At 34.2% G+C, this 20,945-nt stretch overlaps 1 protein-coding gene across 7 annotated transcripts in view; it reads left to right on the top strand.

Moving 5' to 3' along the window:
- LOC142353564 (transmembrane protease serine 12-like) overlaps nucleotides 1-19,785 on the top strand; it is a 298,269-nt gene extending 278,484 nt beyond the window's left edge. For all 7 annotated transcript variants that reach the window (XM_075405834.1, XM_075405838.1, XM_075405835.1 and 4 more), the window contains one exon: nucleotides 19,507-19,785. In XM_075405834.1, coding sequence (XP_075261949.1) covers nucleotides 19,507-19,763 — 257 coding nt within the window. In that variant the 3' untranslated portion in view covers nucleotides 19,764-19,785. The remainder of the gene's footprint in view (nucleotides 1-19,506) is intronic.
- Nucleotides 19,786-20,945: the final 1,160 nt, after the last annotated feature.

Here is a 20,945-nt window from a genome sequence, read left to right on the forward strand (position 1 = left end):
TTGGATACACCACCTGCTTTAAAAGGTCACGTGTACGAAGTGCACTTCGTATACGTGGCTTTCAATTTAAACGCCAAAATATCTCATGTAGGAAATGCATTTCAAAACAAAACCATCCCAATAACAACCAACTATTGTTGTAACATTGTGGCAACCACGTTAGATTATCAATTCTCAAAAAACTCAAAAAACTCAAAAAACTGCTCTGATAAATGCGGATAAAACGCTACTAACATAATAACTACTACACGAGTATAACTAATACTAAACGAGTATAAAAAAATACTAAACTAAACGAGTATACTAAACGAGTATAACTAAAAAACTCAACTAAAAAAAGTAAACATTCAAAATAGAACATCAATGGCGAAAGTAAACTTTTAGTAATGGCAAAAATAACAAGCCATAGAGTAAACAAGTCAGAGAATGTTTTGCGAGGAAATAGTCAGCAGTAAACAATAATGAACGACTATCCTCGAGTAATTTCCAATAAAACGTCCAAATATCCATGAACAAAATCTCGATAACACAATGCACCTGAAATACACGAAGATCGGATTTAATAATATCATTATGATTATAACTATTTCTATTTAATGAACATTATACACTGTGAATACACAGTGAACACACACGCGAATAAACGTTTTTGTGAACAATTCTGTTTTGTGAATACGAGTCAATTGTGAACTCATCTCAGCTCTAACTACACGCTCTAATTAATAGACATTATAACTTAACGAAAAAATATATTCCGTTATAAACGCCCATTAAACAACCATTCAATCCTCCATTGTTCTCCTTTTAGAATACAACATCCTACGCATATAATACTTTAGGTGATGAGTTATAACTATCACTACTTGATATTTATAACTATTTCATTTCTAACCCGTGAACATTCGTCTATGTGAACAAAATAGATGAAAAATATCCTTAGTGAATGTCAATTAACTGCAAAATCCACTTGAATCCATTATCTACTTGAATCCATTAAACTTTCACCATACAAGTTCCATTATAATTTCATCATCCATTAAACTTTCACCATCCATTAAACTCTCACCATACGAAGAACGCTTGAACCAACACTTGAGTCCAATCATACAAAAATCCATTAAACTTTCAAACACTTTCAAAATCCGAAGAACGCTTCAATCTCAATCAAATGTACATAAATAAACATTTGAACAACCTGCTAAAAAGCACTTGAAAACCAAATTACCACCGAAAGGTAACACCAAGTCTGAACCGAAGAGGACTTGTAAACTAGTAATGGACATCCAAAAGACGTCAAGAAACAAAATTCTTCACCTTCTGAACAGAAATTACATGCGCAGTCCAATAAAGATTCAAATAGCGATCTTGAGGAATAAACGGAATACTTAGAAAGATCTTTAAAAGAGATCTTGACTGAAGATAGTATAATGCTTTTAACCACTTACAATGCTTTTAAAACCATACAACTCTTTTAAACACTTGTACGGACGCAATCAACCACTCAATCCGAATAATTACACATTTTCACAGCTTCAGCAAGCCTCAATAATCCTAAAAACAGACACAGAGACCTCGTTAAACAATACTTATTCAACATTTACAGACACAAAGACGGTATTCAAAAGTGCGCTATGAGATGCAAATTGAAAAACACTACCTAATGAAGACACAATCACTTGTTCCAGTTCATTTTTGACTTTTTCAAATCTATAATTGACAGAGGAAAAATCTCTTTAAAGGATTCAAAATTAAAACGAAACCACCAATTGGGAATTAATAGAAATAAGCCAAACTCAAATTTCATCCAAATCACAAAATCAGTTTTGCCTCTTGCTACTCAGTACACTTCTCTTCTCTTTAAATTTGCGAAAGTCTCAAATCTATCTCTGTTCAAACTCTATCTCTGTTCAAACTCTATCTCAATTCCATCTCTGTGACCAATAACCGTTTCGTAAATACTTGAATCCATTATCTACTTGAATCCATTAAACTTTCACAATACAAGTTCCATTATAATTTCATCATCCATTAAACTCTCACCATCCATTAAACTCTCACCATACGAAGAACGCTTGAACCAACACTTGAGTCCAATCATACAAAAATCCATTAAACTTTCAAACACTTTCAAAATCCGAAGAACGCTTCAATCTCAATCAAATGTACATTAATAAACATTTGAACAACCTGCTAAAAAGCACTTGAAAACCAAATTACCACCGAAAGGTAACACCAAGTCTGAACCGAAGAGGACTTGTAAACTAGTAATGGACATCCAAAAGACGTCAAGAAACAAAATTCTTCACCTTCTGAACAGAAATTACATGCGCAGTCCAATAAAGATTCAAATAGCGATCTTGAGGAATAAACGGAATACTTAGAAAGATCTTTAAAAGAGATCTTGACTGAAGATAGTATAATGCTTTTAACCACTTACAATGCTTTTAAAACCATACAACTCTTTTAAACACTTGTACGGACGCAATCAACCACTCAATCCGAATAATTACACATTTTCTCAGCTTCAGCAAGCCTCAATAATCCTAAAAACAGACACAGAGACCTCGTTAAACAATACTTATCCAACAATTACAGACACAAAGACGGTATTCAAAAGTGCGCTATGAGATGCAAATTGAAAAAACACTACTTAATGAAGACACAATCACTTGTTCCAGTTCATTTTTGACTTTTTCAAATCAATAATTGACAGAGGAAAAATCTCTTTAAAGGATTCAAAATTAACACGAAACCACTAATTGGGAATTAATAGAAATAAGCCAAACTCAAATTTCATCCAAATCACAAAATCAGTTTTGCCTCTTGCTACTCAGTACACTTCTCTTCTCTTTAATTTTGCGAAAATCTCAAATCTATCTCTGTTCAAACTCTATCTCTGTTCAAACTCTATCTCAATTCCATCTCTGTGACCAATAACCATTTCGTAAATACTTAGTTTTAGTACTGGAAAATCTCAACCTGTTCACTCTAACTCAACAATTCACATTCCTTAATTCAACCGTCCACTTTCAATTTCCTCCGTTCACTTTAAAATCAGTTCTCTCTCCTATTAAATCTGATATCTACCTGTTCAAAATCTCTATTCAAATCTCTATTCCTCTTCAAATATCTATCCTACCACTGATCAGTAGGAAAATATAAAATATTCAATATATTTCAAAATGTCTCAGGTAAATTTTATAGTGTTTCTACTTCGAATATTTACTGTTAGTTGTTCTCAATAAACATAGCGACAAATTTCATTACGATTACACCAAAAATTTAAATTTGTCTTATTACACACCTGTCTAAAATATCCTTAGACAGAGAACTTTCAACTGACAGCCCAAAGACGATACCTCAGATCACTGTCAGCCCAATACTTTCCCAACCAGTTCCAAACGCCCTACCAGTCAAAATCACCTTGAGTTGAGACTTCACCTCCAACTAACCACCTTTGATATACAACCTGTATAACACGCGATCTCAGTACGAATAGTAAAGTAAGTGACAACACAATATATATATATATATATATATATATATATATATATATATATATATATATATATGTATATATATATATATATATATATATATATATATATATATATCAAGACAGTGACATGTACTTGTAACCTGTTACGTTTGATAACCGGTAACGTGTAATTATAATTATAATTATATGTTCACTATTTTGACTACGTTCACTATTTTGAATTTTCACCTTCATAACTTCACCTGGTTGAATAACTTTTAGCTTCATAAACTTTCAGCTCAATAAATTTATTCAATTTGTACAACCAGATCTAGATCTCAGGGTGACTAATCATTTCTATTCATTTTAACAAACCAATTTGATTAATCTCTATTCATCATTTGTATTCATAACATAATCTGTTACATCTATAACTTCAATCCTGTATCTTGTAATCAATTGAATAATTCTTTTAGCTTATAGAAAAACGTTTAATTTTAAAAGCAAACATTCACAAAACACAAAAATAGATATCAACCTCACAATAAACATACATAGCCCGTGTTTCTATTCTCATAAACACTTTGTTACAGATACAAATATAGACACTAATTTAGCAGGATTTATTTATACTTACGTTTATTTACGACCTAACCTGGAAAAAGAACATACAGAATTGATAACCAATTACGAACAAAAACTTCAAATCGCTCACGAACTAGCCGACGTCAATCACTTCCACCTTTAATATAATTTGTTAAAATATATATACATGCGAATCCATGTAACATAAACGGAATTCAAGAAAAATAATAAATGATAAACGATAAACACCAGAATTATTATTCTCGCACTTCGATTTCAGACCCAAGATAAGAACGGACACACGAAAAAAAGATATGTACGCTATAGATGGACAAAAAAACAAATAACTGATAAACCAATAATAGTTACAATCAACAAAAAGAAATCTAAAAACTTGAACACAGACGCTCATTGCCACATTCACTACAAAGATCACATACTATAAATACTTAATTGCAAAATATTACATAATAAGTATCTTATCACCTGTACCACTGTTCTAAATAATAAAACACTAGTAGATTTCCACTGGGGAGAACATCACTTTTATCGACTACAAGCAGATCAAATTAGCTTACATTTTATGGTAGATTTTGAAAAATTCATACGCTAATTAACTGAAGAAAACTGTATTAACATTTCAGACTTTAAAACACCATTTTTAAAAGTTTCAGAAAATCTTACAGAAGTATTTTCTCAAAACCGCCAAGATTGATTTCTTTATTGTATTTTATACAGCAGTTAGTCTTATAACAGTACTAACAACACCTTGTATTGTTGCAATTTCAAAATACCTATCGTTTGAAATAATACGCACCGCATTACGACGAAACATAGTGATACCGCAACTGTCCCTATATATTAAATGTCAGAAGGACAAGGACTAAATGAGGAAGATATAAACCAATTTTGCAAAACATTCTTCGAAAGTATTGAACTAGAAATATTCCAATTCCTAAAAACAGCAATTTATATTATAATTCCGTGTATTAATGTGTTATAACTTAATAAAATACATCTTCGAACCATAGAAAAATAATACGAATTGATTCAAAATGGATCCGGACAGAAACGTAGAAGAAGCTATTTATTATACTTTAAGATCACATATTTTTTATTTACAAGTTGAATTTCCAGAAAATACCCAATGTTATGGAAATTTTCTAATATACCAGTTAAACGTCAGAGAAAATCACGAAATTTGGATATCTAATTTATGCGCACAAACAAGTCAGCCACAACAAATAATAACCCCATTACTAATACTTTCACCACCAACAGCACTAAATACACAGTACACACAAGATCCCATTTACCACAGCAATCCCACCACATTAGCATATGCACAGAGAAATAACACTGTTGCAGTGTATAATAATACAAATAGTCCACATAGCAACCAAACACAATTCAACCTACAATCGAATCCACAAATAACACAACATCAGATAACCCAAAAGGGTAATACCAAGGAATAATAACACTACGTTAATAAATAACCATTTCGATCCACATACACAACAACAACGTCCAAGACATTTCCAAAATAATAATAGCAATACACCGGGAACCCTAGATTGGGATGCCTAAATAAAAACAACACAATTGCTTCGAATATTAACAGTAGTCTTGAACGCCCTCACGATAACGAGGGTACAGATCTAACAAACATAACAACCTCACCCGAAAACAAAAACAGTGATATAGGAACGGAAAATCCTTACACAGTACGACGCGAAGGCGTCCAACCTAGACGAACATTGGTACAATCACACAGACGATCATCGTTCTCATACCCGAATCAATCACCAAAAATTCCTTATCGAACAAAGGATATAGAAGTAGATAGTAACGAATTAAGACCATTAGACACCGGGCGTTCAGAACCTACAAGTCGAACAAGCACACCAACGCTACAAAATTTTAGCATAAATTCACCATAACTACCCAGCGAATCGTCAATTGCCACACCTACAACCTCAGAACTAAGAGCAAACCCCTTTTATCAACCAACCAGACAGCAAATACAAGATTACAATTTAGTACACGAACAATTTAGAGCACCACAAACTAACTCTCCACATTGTTCATTTTGGTCAGCATCACCAAGGGATTCAGTATCAAGTTCACTCATAACACCAAGATAGAGTCTAACTTTATCAGCATATAATATATCATTGGAGGGAAATGCATCACAAAACACATACTCCCAAATAGAAAGTTCAACAATCTCAGATCAGACACCAATATCCAATATATCGTTCGAATCAGAAATCAGAGATTTCTCTTAGTTCATACATCATTTACCCCAGCACCACTTTCAGACGGAACGACAAGCCTAAGAAATACATTTGTCAATTGGGCTAGAGACAGACTTGCACATACATTAAAACTTACTGCCCGCCGAAGAAATAACGCCTTGAACGTTCTAGCAACTCCTAGCCTAGAATTAAATTTTCAATCAACAATTCGATTTAATACTATCTTTAATCACCCATTTCACGCATCAACACCTTCAATCACTACACGCACAACAACCCCACCATTCGTCTGCACTGAATTTTTTATGAATTTGATAGATATACACAACAAACACTTGGTTTTGCTTCATTTTATAACCCACATACAGGACTAACATACACATGTCGATTCAACTAATACTATTACATATAATACAAATAACTTTTATATTACTATTTATATTACTCCTTGCAAACTTCGAGTATGGTTTAGGACCAATTAAATAACGTCCAAAAGATATAAAAAAGCTACAAAATAGAAGCAAACAAAAATATAACAATACTTACCTCGCAGATATTATAAATATAACGCAATCAGACTATGAAGACCTATGGGATGCATGAACAGATTATTGGTTACACAATTGGGATAAATACGATCCTCCAACACAAATACCAGCTCCATCACTCATTAACCTTCACAACGATAAAACACAGATACAGCAACACAAAAAACCTAATATACTATTCACACGAGAATTATCAAAACAAATACAAGAACTCCCAATATCGCAACAAAGAATAACCATACAACATCAAATACACCAATGAACAGGAAATAATCTATTAACATCACAGGAATCTCTATATTCCTCAAGCAGCAATACACCCACTCATCAACAACATAACACATAATCAAACACACCGAAGATCACGTAGAAAAATTATCAAAAAATTACCACAAAAAACAATAATACCATAACCACTGGAACACCAACTGGACCTCAAGATATCTTTTTCGAACACTATGATTGCGAAATTGACGAAATAAGCAATATTAAATACTACAAATTAAATATGATCAGCACCTGTAAATTCAAATCTATGGATTTAGAAATGGAAAAAACCGGATTGAAACTACTATCACGAGCAAAAGCAATAGAAATAAAAGCATTTGCAGTAGAAGGCACAATTAAAGAGTCAGTACATTGGTGTTCACAACACACTGATTATATTAGAGCCAGCCGACAAAGCTACTATTCTTCTGTTGCACAACGTACAAAAGTGTTAGACCCCGATGAAGTACGGAACGAACTAGCACGAATAAAAATCCCGAAAAATACTAAGTATCAACCAAAAAAATTATAATATTTCATTCAAATTCATGAATAACCCAAGTTTGCAAAACAGATTAGAAAAATGCACAGGGAGAAATCAGATTTCCTTACAATACACCATTAACACCGCCATATGGTCGACTAGTGTACGATCATAGAGATGAGTCCTGGGTACCAATAGAAAGTACTAATAAACATTCAAACTGTAAAGGTGGACGTAGAGTACAAATCAGATTAGATTTCCTTGATTCGACACTAGCACTCAGCATAATATTTCTAACACTAAACCTAGAAACGAATGAGATTTCGTTAGACGGAAGTAAACTACCATGCAATGTAGAAAAAGGGTACTGCCACCCAACAGCATTAACAAAAGCAGCAATTGTCTGGGAACCAGAAGTACATTGTCAAATCTTTGAAATGTTAAAAATCGACGCCTATATGGTAAAATACCAAGGTAGATATTGGATTGAAACCAACGCCGATTGGACACATGTACAAGAGTTCAACAAACAAAAAAAACAATAAAACACAAAACAAAAAAAAACACAAATAGCAACACGATTTGAAGTGTAAAGAAAACCAGAATTCTACTGTGGCTCGAATAAACCACTGCACCCAACTGAATACGAACATATTTTCGACATTTATGAACACGGTTTTGATATGAACACCGGAAAACCTTATGACACGAACATTAACACTTTTGATAATCAAAATATTATAAAAGTAAATAATAAAGAAATTTCACGACAACGTAATCACCGAAACATTACAAATAACCAATATTACTATTTTGGCTTTGTAAACAAGATCACTCACCTAGAAATACAAATGGATTTGTATATGAGTAAAATATAATCACAACTAAGCCTACAAGCCATCGAATTTTATTCGAATATTTGCGAACAAAACCCTAGTCTCAGACAACTAACACACACAAGTCCATAAAGATACAACGTTACTAGGATACATTCTCACAGGAGACCGTTCAATATTTGTGCAAGAAGAAGGTATTAATGTCACGAAAATGTACAAATGTGCACGGAAAGGTTCTCAACTCTGGGTACCAAATGACAACACCTGTTATGACAAAATACCAATATTACATAAAAGCGTCGTACAATACGTACACCAATTAACACGGAAAACCTACGCATGGGCTAAAAAAGTCCCTTGCTCCCATAATAAATTTGATCAACTCATATCAGTTGATACAAAGGGAACGGCACGATGCAGACTGACACCATTTCCTGTAAAAGTCGAAACAATATTGCATACAATTTCAACTGAAGAAATTGAAGTTGACAACCTTTTTAGAAGAGCTAGTATAACAGAAAATGGGATATTCAGCAGAGAACAGTTAGTAAAGGAACGAGAACGAGAATTACTAAGAGAATAAACCCACAAAAGCTTCTTGAACTAGATCGATTAGAATTACTAGACGTCTATAAACGTTACCAACATTCACTAAAATGGTTAAAAGACCTAAATATCAACGGTTACAATTTCCAGATAGACCAACCAACTGTTAATTGGAAAGAAATATTTGACGGAAAATGGCTCAAAGACCAAATTATTACCGTATTTGTTTGGCCTTGGTATATACTAGAAAAAATAGCAATACTATACGCCATGGCAAATTTCTTATTATTTGTATTCAACGTAATTATCAAATTTTACAACGCCTTTGCAATAAATAAAGCAATTGGTAAACAAGTCAGTTTAACACGAATATTATTGTCAGGAGTCTTTGGAATATTCTCTCACACGCTAACCCAACTACTTGCTGAAGCACAAGAAACAGATAACTCGTCATATGACGATGACAATACTAGCCACCATAATAGAGATAATTCACCACGAAAAAAAGAGCAAAAAATAAAAATGCAAAACCAATGACAAAATAAAACAGATATTAATATAACAGATTCACCATTCATTTTAGATGATGACGACAATGACGTCTATGTTGATACAAATTACAAACATTATAAAATAACATTAAGACGATCAAATAAAGGAATACAGTTAAAAAGTTTCGATAATAAAAGTAAAAAACGAGAAGTCCCCGAACAAAGAACAAGTCTCGAACTTTTCCATAAAGAATTACTAGTTACAATAACTGACAAATGGTCATTAAGAGATCAAACATTACCGAAATTACCACCACCACCTCCTCCTCCCCCTATAATAACACCACCACCATAACAAACACCCAGTGCACCTGACTTCGCAATTAAATAAAACGAGTGCAATTAAATAAAACTAATAATAATAATAATAATAATAATAATAATAATAATAATAATAATAATAATAATAATAATAATAATAATAATAATAATAATAATAATAATAATAATAATATTAATAATAATAATAATAATAATAATAATAATAATAATAATAATAATAATAATAATAATAATAATATTAATAATAATAATAATAATAATAATCAAAACATCAGCGTAAGCTTAAACATGTCAGAAGAAGAAGATGAATACCAAACGAATGAAGTCACCTATACCGACTCACAATCCATTAAATATTATGAGTTGTAAACTACACAATAGCTCAACACTTCATGCTATCACCATATCACGTCATTAAATCTTATTCACATATCCTAATAAATAATTCAATTCACTGGTAGTCATAACATACAATAATCATCATTCATCATTCCATCATCATTCATTAGTTCAGACATTATTCAAAACCATTAATCCATTCTCACCAAAATATTTCACTATCGTTGAAGTCAGATAATAACGGCATCTCATGTATTTAACCCATTGATCATTCATCATTAATGTATCTGACCTGTTATCTATCCATTAATTCATTAACACAAGGTAATAGTTTGTATTAGCTTGTAATCATAACTAAATATGGAATGATAAGATACCCACTTCTCAACTAACAATCTCAACCCCTTCTTCTGTGATGAAACAAAGTTTAACCTTCGAATACATACTTACCACTTTGAATACATTCACCTTTTCATTCACCCTTGATGACATTCACTTTTGAAGACATTCAATGGATAAGTAATTATAACCACTAACAACTGATTGTAACTATTGACAACAAAAATGTAATATTACTTAACAATACACCTTTCATAATCGTGATATGTAAATACACATCACAGTATAGATACACCTAATACTCTCTTTATTTATATATGCCATTCACCTCTGGTTAAACACAGAAACTCTTCAATTCCTCTCATTTCAATTTCTCCCACAGAATAAACCCATAAGCCTGCCAGGCATAACTTATTTTCACCATATATACATTAATAGTGAAATCGCCGAATATATCTACATTAACAATGAAATCGCCTAATAGTGAGAGCACCTACAGTCACCTATTCATAAATTCACCTAATAGTGAAGTCACCTAATAGTGAAAAGAGAATAGTAAATCGTTATATTATTTAACATCTATGAATTCTTTAACACCGAATTATTATTAATACTTTTTACCACAGATTACATATCGTATATATTTTAGTATGATGACAGATAACGAAATTCAAGCTAATTCCCCAATCAGTTATACTGTTGAGGAAGGAGAGATTAGCTCCGGGGAAGCAAGTCCTGCAACAATTGTCGAAACACACACCATGGACACCGGTGTGCAAACGACCTCCCAACCCCAGTCCACGGAGTCATCACGACCCCAATCACCAGAGTCATCACCACCCAAGAACCTAGTGATGCATATTGACAATCCGGCTAACAAACCAGTCAAACACACATCGTTGTCGGAAAAGAAAAAGGGTAACGCCGCTAAAGTAAAACGAGCGATTAACCAGAACGTACAATTTAATCCGAGTAACAAAACTGTTGCAAATTTAGCATACCCATCTAACCAAGTGCATGCAACACCGCTATGCCAATCCACGCCTGTAATACAGCCAACAATGCAACACCTTTATTATACTAACCCGTATAATAATAATAATCTTTATACTCACCCACCTATGCCAGTATTCCCACCACCGATAGTGTACAACCCTCATCTGCCTGAATCAATGCCGGAACCCCCATCAGAAATTAACGGAACAACGCCAGTTCATAACAGATTAGTAAAGCCAGTCAACCCGATCGTTGAACATTATAACCAAGTTCAACGTGGGGAAATCTCCAACACTCGACCGGACAATTTGAGATTCCCGCACGCGGTCACCCCAAGAACCAATAATCCAAAAAGCTTCTTTCACCTAAGCACATATGAGCAGTCGCCAAGTACACATATTAGCGAGACAGTATGGTTTAAGAATGACGACCCCCGCTTTTATGCAAATCCAGATAACGAACAATATAACCCTTTACTTTCATTCTTAAATTGGGCAAATATACCCTACGAAAACAAGCTGCATAATTTCCATATCCACCCAATCTTCAAACAGCAAAATAGACTACCAGAGTTTATACCACCGGAACCGTGCGAGAATTTAGAAACCATTAAAAATAGCACACGTAATATGGGCCGAGCTGCTCTTTATCAACAGAAATTTCCACAACTCAAACAGTTTTACAGCTTGACCGAAAAGTTTCTTTACAACTATAACTATAGATTTTTTCTCCGTAGAAACCCGTCCCTTGACCATGCAATCGCCAAAGCATCTCCTGACGTACACGAATACAAAATATACATTCATGAAATTTTCCAATTAAGTTTTAACTTTTTACACACGATCCCTAAATATGTACAATGTAATAATTATAATGTACATAACTTAATCTACTATACATATTTAAAAAATAATAACCTCCCACATGAAAATTTTATATATATAAATGACCAATTAACATCCCCCTATTTCCTTAAATATGCATATACTATTAAACCCCAATACATGAAAGGCACCTTACGGAATTTCGACCCCGTCAAAAAATTTTATACATATCAACCTCTAGAAAAACCCGAACGACTCCTTATCATACCCATCGAAGCGTTAGAACCAGCTGAAAATTATCATTCTTTCCATATAGAAAGCAGTATTCTAGTGAAACCAGTAAAGAAGTTCACCGAGTTTTTAGGAAGTCGTTGCCCGACAGTACATGAACAAGAAGTGCGGAAAGCAGTAAAAAAAACCACAATTCCACATATAACACCAAATCTTCTATACAACGCACTTGCATGCGTACTGGGACAGAATGAGGATTTCCTCAAAGAGCTTACCGAGTTTAAATATTTAAAGTATTATCCTCAACATACCAACATTGTTTTTAACACGCATTACAGTCACTTTCTTTTCTACATCCATCCGAATGTCAGTAAAAACTGTTTCAAATCTCAACGACAATCGTTGAATTAAATTAGTTTTACCTGATCTGTTAAACTGTTTCAACTATCTCAATTTAATTCGTTTCACCTGATGCCAAACTGTTATCGATTTATATCACTTCTTCATTTGTATCCAGTTTTAACCATCACCTTCCTTTGTATCTCATTAACACTTGTATCTCATATAAACAATTATTGTGCACCATTCATATTCGATTATTATGTGTAAACTAAATGAGTATAATTGACAGATTCAATCCCTCAATATTTGAGAACTCTTACCGCCATTTTGAGATGTAGATTTAAAAAACACCTGGACTGTAAGAGACACCTCTATATATACACCAGTTATAAAAATAATTATAACCTGTAAACTATAATCTTTTGAATCTCATCCTTGAATTAGTTATAACCTGTAACCTATAAACATTTCAATTTATAAACATTTGAGTTTCCTTAGATATAACCAATAACCAATCTAGTTGAAATGAGTTTATGACATACTTATGTAATATAGCAACAACAGCTCAGGGATGCAAAACCTGTACTAATAATAAAAATGCAGAATAACGGAAGTTATTTAAACACCACCCCCTTCAATTGAAATATCTAATACCAATCAAAACACCCTTCAACTCAAAACCTAGCCATTCGACACCTGAACTGTTGTTATAAGTAATCGATATTACACCCACCATTTACTACCCCTTTTTTTACCACATTTGAACAGTACCCCGAACACTTTTCTGGAATAAAAAGGAAAAAGAATTATTAACTCACCTTCACAGAATGTAAATAATACAAAAGCAAATTTATGTAATCAACTGTAATGTATGTAAATAAAAATTAAAATGACACCCACATGTATGTAATACATGCAATTAATAATAATTAATTTAGTTAATAATTACATCCATGACAAAGAGTAAAGACACGTTTAAATACGAAACATGCACCTGAACAAAATTCAACTGTTTTATTGATGATAATAAGGTACAAAATATAACAATGCACCTATAGGCCGTCGTAGTAAAAATACTTTTACACCAGATTAAATAACAAAACCGAAAAAACACAACCAAATAACAAACCGAAATTTCGAAAATAGTTAACCTTCGCATGCAATTCGAAAATTTGACAATGGCATATAACAACACTTTGCCGTGAGTTACAGTCAGTAGTAAGAAATAGATAAATAGTACTCAACATTATTCACCTTGTGTACTATTAAATGGAATATTGACCGGCTTGGTGGAAATCTTGTCCTTTGAAACCTCAGACATGGTTTAAAAACGCAGCAAACTAATTGAACGCAGCAGCGCTGCGCTATAAAATAATAATAATACCTCTATTACTAACAGGACACTTTTGCCATGCATACATTCAAAAATCACCCAGCGTCCAAGAATCTCGACTCTTAACAACTAACAATGATAAATGAACAACTTCCATAACAATTCTCGAGTATCACGCCTCTGCTGTTTGCAGTCGAGAAATACAAACACATAAACACGCATATTTGCCGAGCGTGTTACATAAAGAAATATACAGCAAGTTACACACCGCTTGCATCATAGGAATCAGGCGAATGTAACAAAAATTTCTAGGAATTGATTTGTTATATGTTTGCTTACTTGGTTAATTGACACTGAACCTCGCTTAAGTGCAGTGCAACTATTTTTCCTAAACTCACATCTAACATTCCAATACCACTAACAACGTAAACGATTTTATGCATGCATAAAGTTTCTCTTTTCCAACCGGAAGGGATACATGCAGTATACATGTAACGTGTTATTAAAATAATTGAATGTATAATTAACAGGAACCTCGCGAACCTTTCGCGATAGACTTGTTAAGAATTACCCAATTTCACCTACACTTACTCCGGGTAAGACTATAATATCTTTTGAAACTTAAATAACAATTCAAACCTAACAATGACCAGGTACTAAGAAACCATTCGGGTAAGTCAGGTAAGACAATACACAACAGCAAGGACAGAGCATCAGCACACCACGGAGCAATGGATAATCGGCATCCGCCATTTGTGACAGGGAACCATTTGAACTTTGCCAGTTCCAACGGTTCATGGAATAGATAATTTTGTGGTTTTTGATGTCCAACTGGAGTCTTTGACAACTTGTCTACCAACAACTGCTTACCGATCACAAATCTACCTACAACTGCGCAATGACTACAACTCTAACTACTACTACTGAACGATTACGAATCTACCTGTGAACTTCAACTCAATCTACTAGAAAGGAAAAGTAGAAGAGAAACCACAACAAATCACAAGTTTTCAAAAACTCAACAACCCGGAAAGATGGACTCAATCTTGATTGACATCCAGAAATAAGTTTGGAAAAAACAATGTATTTCAAAGAAAATAAATAATCTGTTGAAACTAAAATACTCTTTTCTGATTGGCAGACTTTATATTTTTTATTTCCACTTTTAGAAATGTATTAAATCTTTCCCTTTCACTCTTTAGTTGGTTCCTTCAGAGTCAGACCTGATTTAACAAAAAAGTATATGATTCTCTCTCTACCCCGCTCGTGAAATATAATTGAGACTAAGTCTAGATAGCAGCATTGGGGCCCGTGCTCTATCCACTAGTACTCCTATCGAAGAGTAATAGACTAGAGTCATAGAACTTTAATTAGGTAAGCCTTAAGATTATTACTATTATTGAGAAGACCATAAGACAGTTCGGATAGTTTCCTATTAAAAGCTAAGCTCTAGAACACGTCTTAGTGACCTGCCATAATTCTCACAGAGTATATCCCAAGCATGATAGTATGACTGTGAGCTTGTTGTTGACGGTTGCTAATGGGACACTGACTCCCGTTTCTGTTTTGGAATGCTGACCTTCCTTGCTGCAGAAACGTCGTCCTTATCAGTGGCGCTTGTGGGTACGTTACTTTAATCTAATTATGGACTTCTGCTTTCGTGAGGACAGTAGAATCTCGCAGTTGCGTTGAGAAATGTCCTTCTACCGGTTGGAAGAGCGGGGTAGTTTTCGGTTAGGTACTAAAACGCTTGTCTGTGTCTGGATGACATTTTTAGGAGGGTCAATCGCAACGTTTCAAATTAGTTGCCGGCTAGGACCAGACTGATGGGCCGCTAAATCTGCCCAGCCTGCAGTTTTTTCTAGTTTGCCTCTCGATCCAACATTTTCAAAGTCGTCTGCCTGCGACCCTGATGCTCTTGATTTCCCTTTGTCAGTTCAATTTCCTGACCTCTTTGCTCTTCGTTGGCTTTTGCCTTCTTCCTTTTGGTTTCAACGGCTCGCTCAAGCTGTAGCAAACGTAATGTGTCTTCTTGTTGTTGCAAATTTAGATATAACTCTTATTCTTATTGTTGTTGTTGTAACTCTTGTTCACGTTGTTGTAGTTGTTGTTGTAAACGTAGTTCTTCTTGTCGACGGCAAAGTTCTATTTTACAGCGCTACTGCTCTGACTCCAACTGCTCCTATTGCAGTTGTGGCTCTGTTTTTTTCATAGCTCTTAGATGTTCGAGCTTCATTTCGTCAATCTGTCGCCTTCTCGATGATCGTGAGTTGGCGATACTGGGTTCTTTTCTGCTTCCTTGGGTAGCAGAATGCCTGGAAGAGACCTCGACGTTATCCTCAGCATTTTCTACAGCTTCATTTCCTGTATCAATTATGATCTCGTTTGGGTTTTTGTCAACAGCCGATGTGGATGACACTAATGATGTTTGATTTCCACTCTCTGCGGTTTGCTGAGTTTGTTTTAATAGGCCTCCACAATAATCCTTATTCTCGCTTAAACCCTTAAAACAATCCGTAGCAGTATCTGCTTTCATAATTCTTTTTCAATTGCTGCGTGACTTGAATCTAATTTCGGTACTAACTGTTCCAGTTTGCTATACAATGCTTTCTTGCGGGAATCGTCCTAATTTTCTTTTCCTATCTTTTTTCCAAATTCGTTGCTTCGCTACAAAATGAAAGAAACCTTTCCGCCATTGTGTAAAATTGCAGGGTGTCCGTTCGTGGGTTAAAAACACAGCGGCGATATTCTTCACTGTCTATAAGTTTTGGTATTTGTTCAACCAGCCAATTGAGTGTCTTCTTCTTTCCGCCCAATTTTTGTTCGGTGTCGGCATCGAAACACTCCAAATACTCTGGCTTCAGGAAGTGCCTCTGTTGTTGTTTCTTTTTCTCGAGATCATCCTACGTCTCAAAGAAACTAATATGCTCTTTCTGCAGATACAGTTTTGTTCTGAGCCAAGTGACTTTTCACGTCAGCGAAGTGTCCATCAATAGTTTTGAGCAATTCAGAATGCTCACTTTCTTGTTTTTTGAGTTGGCCTGACATCTCGCAGTCAGTCGTTTTTCATTGTCTATCAAGACTCTTTCCAGCCATCGTTAGTTTTCGTTCTGTTTTACCAAATTGAATAGAAGATTTGTTGATGCTCGCTTTGTTGTCCGGGTCGGCGAACCCTCAAGAATCTCAGCAGAACCGATATAACAAAGCCTGAATCTCAAGTTTTATGCCGGCCTGGTTCTTCACTGAAGCCGATTGTCTAATGATATCGCAGAAACAATTAGTCACTCGGACATTTTGAAGGACTGTAACTTTAATTTTTTTGCAATTTGATTTAGGTGAATAATCAAAGATTTATCATTTATAACATCATTGCTACTTGTTTCCGATTGGTTAATCAAGAAAGGGATTAGGTCACTGTTTACATAGCAAATGTCAAATTACTGCAATATTTACTTCTATTGAGATAAGCACGGATGGTTATTACATAACTCTAAATACCTCAAATGTACGGTATTTGACCCTTTAATGAACAGCTTATATATCATAAAATAAACAACTTAGGAAATTAAGCATTAAATGACAAAATATCAAAAAATGCCTATTTTGCACCATATAAGTGCTAAGAGCCACACTTGTGGGTCTTATGCAATAAGGTTCGTAATGTCCACTTCTTTCGTGGACGGGTTCGTATAAAATTTGTTACTATTGAAGTTCTTTTCAGGGAGTTTTATAGTGTTCTCTTCAGTTTGTTCAAATCTTTCAATTTTAATTGAACTGTTCTTGTGTCTTCTGACTTTCAACTTTATAGTATTTACATTTCAAGCTGCATGTTTAAGCAGAGACGGCCAAGATCTGTAAGCAGAATTGGAAGAAACGGTAAAAATCAATAAAACACGAGAACTTAGATTTAGTTTTTGTAGATGTAGTGCAAAGTGTTTCCCACGTTTGTAGTATTACGCTTATTTTCCTCCAATTTGTAAACTGAATTCAACTGTAGAAGACTGCACAATTTAGAACACTCTTAGATTCTTAGAGTTAGTGGAATGGTCTCACTAATCTGGTTTTCATTTTTCAAAAGAAAGACGTTAAAGATAGCTTTTATTGCTTTTAAAGCAGCTATTTTGCACGAATTTTGGCTTTCAATAGCCGCAAAGCGATTAATAGGTAACTATTGGCCATCTGTTTTTTACGATATAATTAATTTTGAATTGTATTGGTGTGATACCTTTTTAGGATCTTTTCGCTCAGTTCCATTATTTCTCAAGTCCAATCAGCAAAGTGGTTTTGGCTGTGACTAAACAGGAATTGGAACGAAAAAAGGAAGTTTTGTGACGGTAAATTTTTCACTCTAATTTTAAAGTACAGTAGGAAATCTGTATTTGAACAAAAATTCGCTTTCTGGATTGCAAATTGTTATGCACTTACAATAAATTCACTTCTGTTTTTACTAATTTTTTAAATTTTTTTATACGCCTTAGAATGGTTTTCCAAATCATTTTTAGACATTTTTACTTCTAGTTTTTCCTTTTGTCCATGAGGTTTTTCCAAACTCTAGTTTAGGACTTGTCCTGCTATGTTTATTATTTCGTTGTAAAGATTTCTATTGTGACCATATGATGTCACAATCACTTCAAACCTTCTTTTCGTTGAATGATTCATTCATGCAATTTTGACTGCTTTGAGTGAGCTACTCTTTTTTCACTCTTAGTGGTTTTTAGTTTTTTTATTATTCGCTTGATTAAGTTTTGGTCACCTTTTATTACGTACTTTACTCTCTAAAATGATTGCATCTTTTGGTGCCGCACTCCAACAGCTTTTTTGTGGCTGATGTCTATTGTTGAAATCAGCTACAAGGTTTAGCTGAAGTGCGTAATGAATATTTTTCATCCAGAAAGTGTGTTTGTCAACGTTAAGCTTCAAATTGCAGTAAAGATGTATTTCTTAAATCAGACTTGTATTTAGAATTGCCAAGTCTCAAATCAGACTGGGAATTAGACTTGCCAAGTCTCAGCCCAGACTTGGATTCAGACTGCCAAGTGTAAAAAGTGACATTTGGATCTGAGCTTCTTTGTTTTTTTAAACCGACTTGGACTTTGAAAATGATGGCATTATGTCAAACTGCAGCTCTTTCAGCTTTAACAAGGTTGCCAGCTTTAACAAGGATGGCGAAAAATTTATGTGCTTTATGTTTAAAAAAAAATAAAGACAAAGATTTCTTGACGCATTTTTAAAGAAAACTGTTGAAAATGGCTCTGTATTTACAGAGTATGTGTGTGGGATAGTGAGTTTTGGAGCGGAGGTGTGTGGGAGTAGCCCGGGGGGATACATCAACATCACCAACCCCAAAGTCAGAAACTTCATAAATGACTCCATGACTGACCTCCGAGAGAAGATACGCAACAATTACTTCGAACCAATAGTCACCACTAAGTCCCTATCAACTACACTTCATCTTGTCTATAAAATAATATATTTTAGACTGACAGTTTTTGTTTTTACACTAAATTACTTACATAACTGAAAATTTATTTGTTAAAATTCTGCTTTTTATTGTTCTTAATAGCCATCGTCGGCCTCAAATCTATTATTTAGGCTCTCCTTTTTTTTCAATCCAAAATATTTGGATTGTATTGATACGCTGCATTTTTTGCAACTCGAAGCAAAGCACTAGTGCTCTATTACGACTCGAAGAGAAATAGTTGCAATCTATTTTTACGACTCGAAGGTGAGTATTGGCGGAGCGAATTTTATTCAATCTATAATTTTTAAGAGGGCATTTAAAACCGTATGTAAATATAAATGCCGCACTTGAAAACTAAGAATTTAGGTCAAACTGCTGGGCAAATTGCGGAACTGACCTTAAGAGCGTCTAACGGTGCCGAGAAAATTACTTAAAAAGAAAGTGCCTTGCGTTTTCCGTTGCCGACTTCCCTACAATGCACAAAGCGCTTAAATTTTGTGAAAGTAGTTTCCACAAAGCAATTAAGAGCCTTAAAATTAAAAATAGGATCAAATGAATCATATACAGCAGTTAATCTGCCGCACACTTCTTTGTGGAATGCGCTTTTGTCAAACATATATAGCAGTTTTCACGTTTCATCTTCGAGTTAAAAAGTGAAAAACACTGACCGGAATATAGGGCACCCTCATTTTTTCTGCGAAGTTTGTAAGTATTTTCGTCCACGATGTAAGTACAAACGCACAATCTGAAATCTGGTTTAAAAAACGAGATAATTTCTTCAGAAATCTGGTAAGCTCGTAAAGGAGAGAAGAGAGAGTGGCATTCTAATCATAAAACATTTTCAAAAGAAAGAGCAAGAAAAAGCGAGAGGGAGAGAGAGAGAGAGAGACAGAGAGAGAAAGAGAGAGAAAGAGAGAGAGAGAGAGAGAGAGAGAGAGAGAGAGAGAGATAGAGAGAGAGAGCAAGAAAAGTAGTCGTAAATTTTTTTTCGCTAAGCAAATGAAATTTCTTAGTCCTTTGTATCTTTTGAGAAGCAGCATTCCTCTGTTTCTACTTAATTTTTCCTAGTAAAGCAGTTCTTCCGAATCATATTAGCAAATACCTGTACACTTGGGCGCCTTTTGACCAGATCAATGATGAGTTACACTTCCAGATGCAATCTGCATTTTTTTTAAATCACATGGCTTTGGATTATTTTTTGGCTAAAATTCGACAAAATTTTGGTTCTCGTGACCATTTGAC

The sequence above is a fragment of the Convolutriloba macropyga genome, chromosome 14, assembly GCF_964194025.1.
Source record: "Convolutriloba macropyga chromosome 14, txConMacr16.3, whole genome shotgun sequence".
NCBI classification, from domain to species: Eukaryota; Metazoa; Xenacoelomorpha; order Acoela; family Convolutidae; genus Convolutriloba; species Convolutriloba macropyga.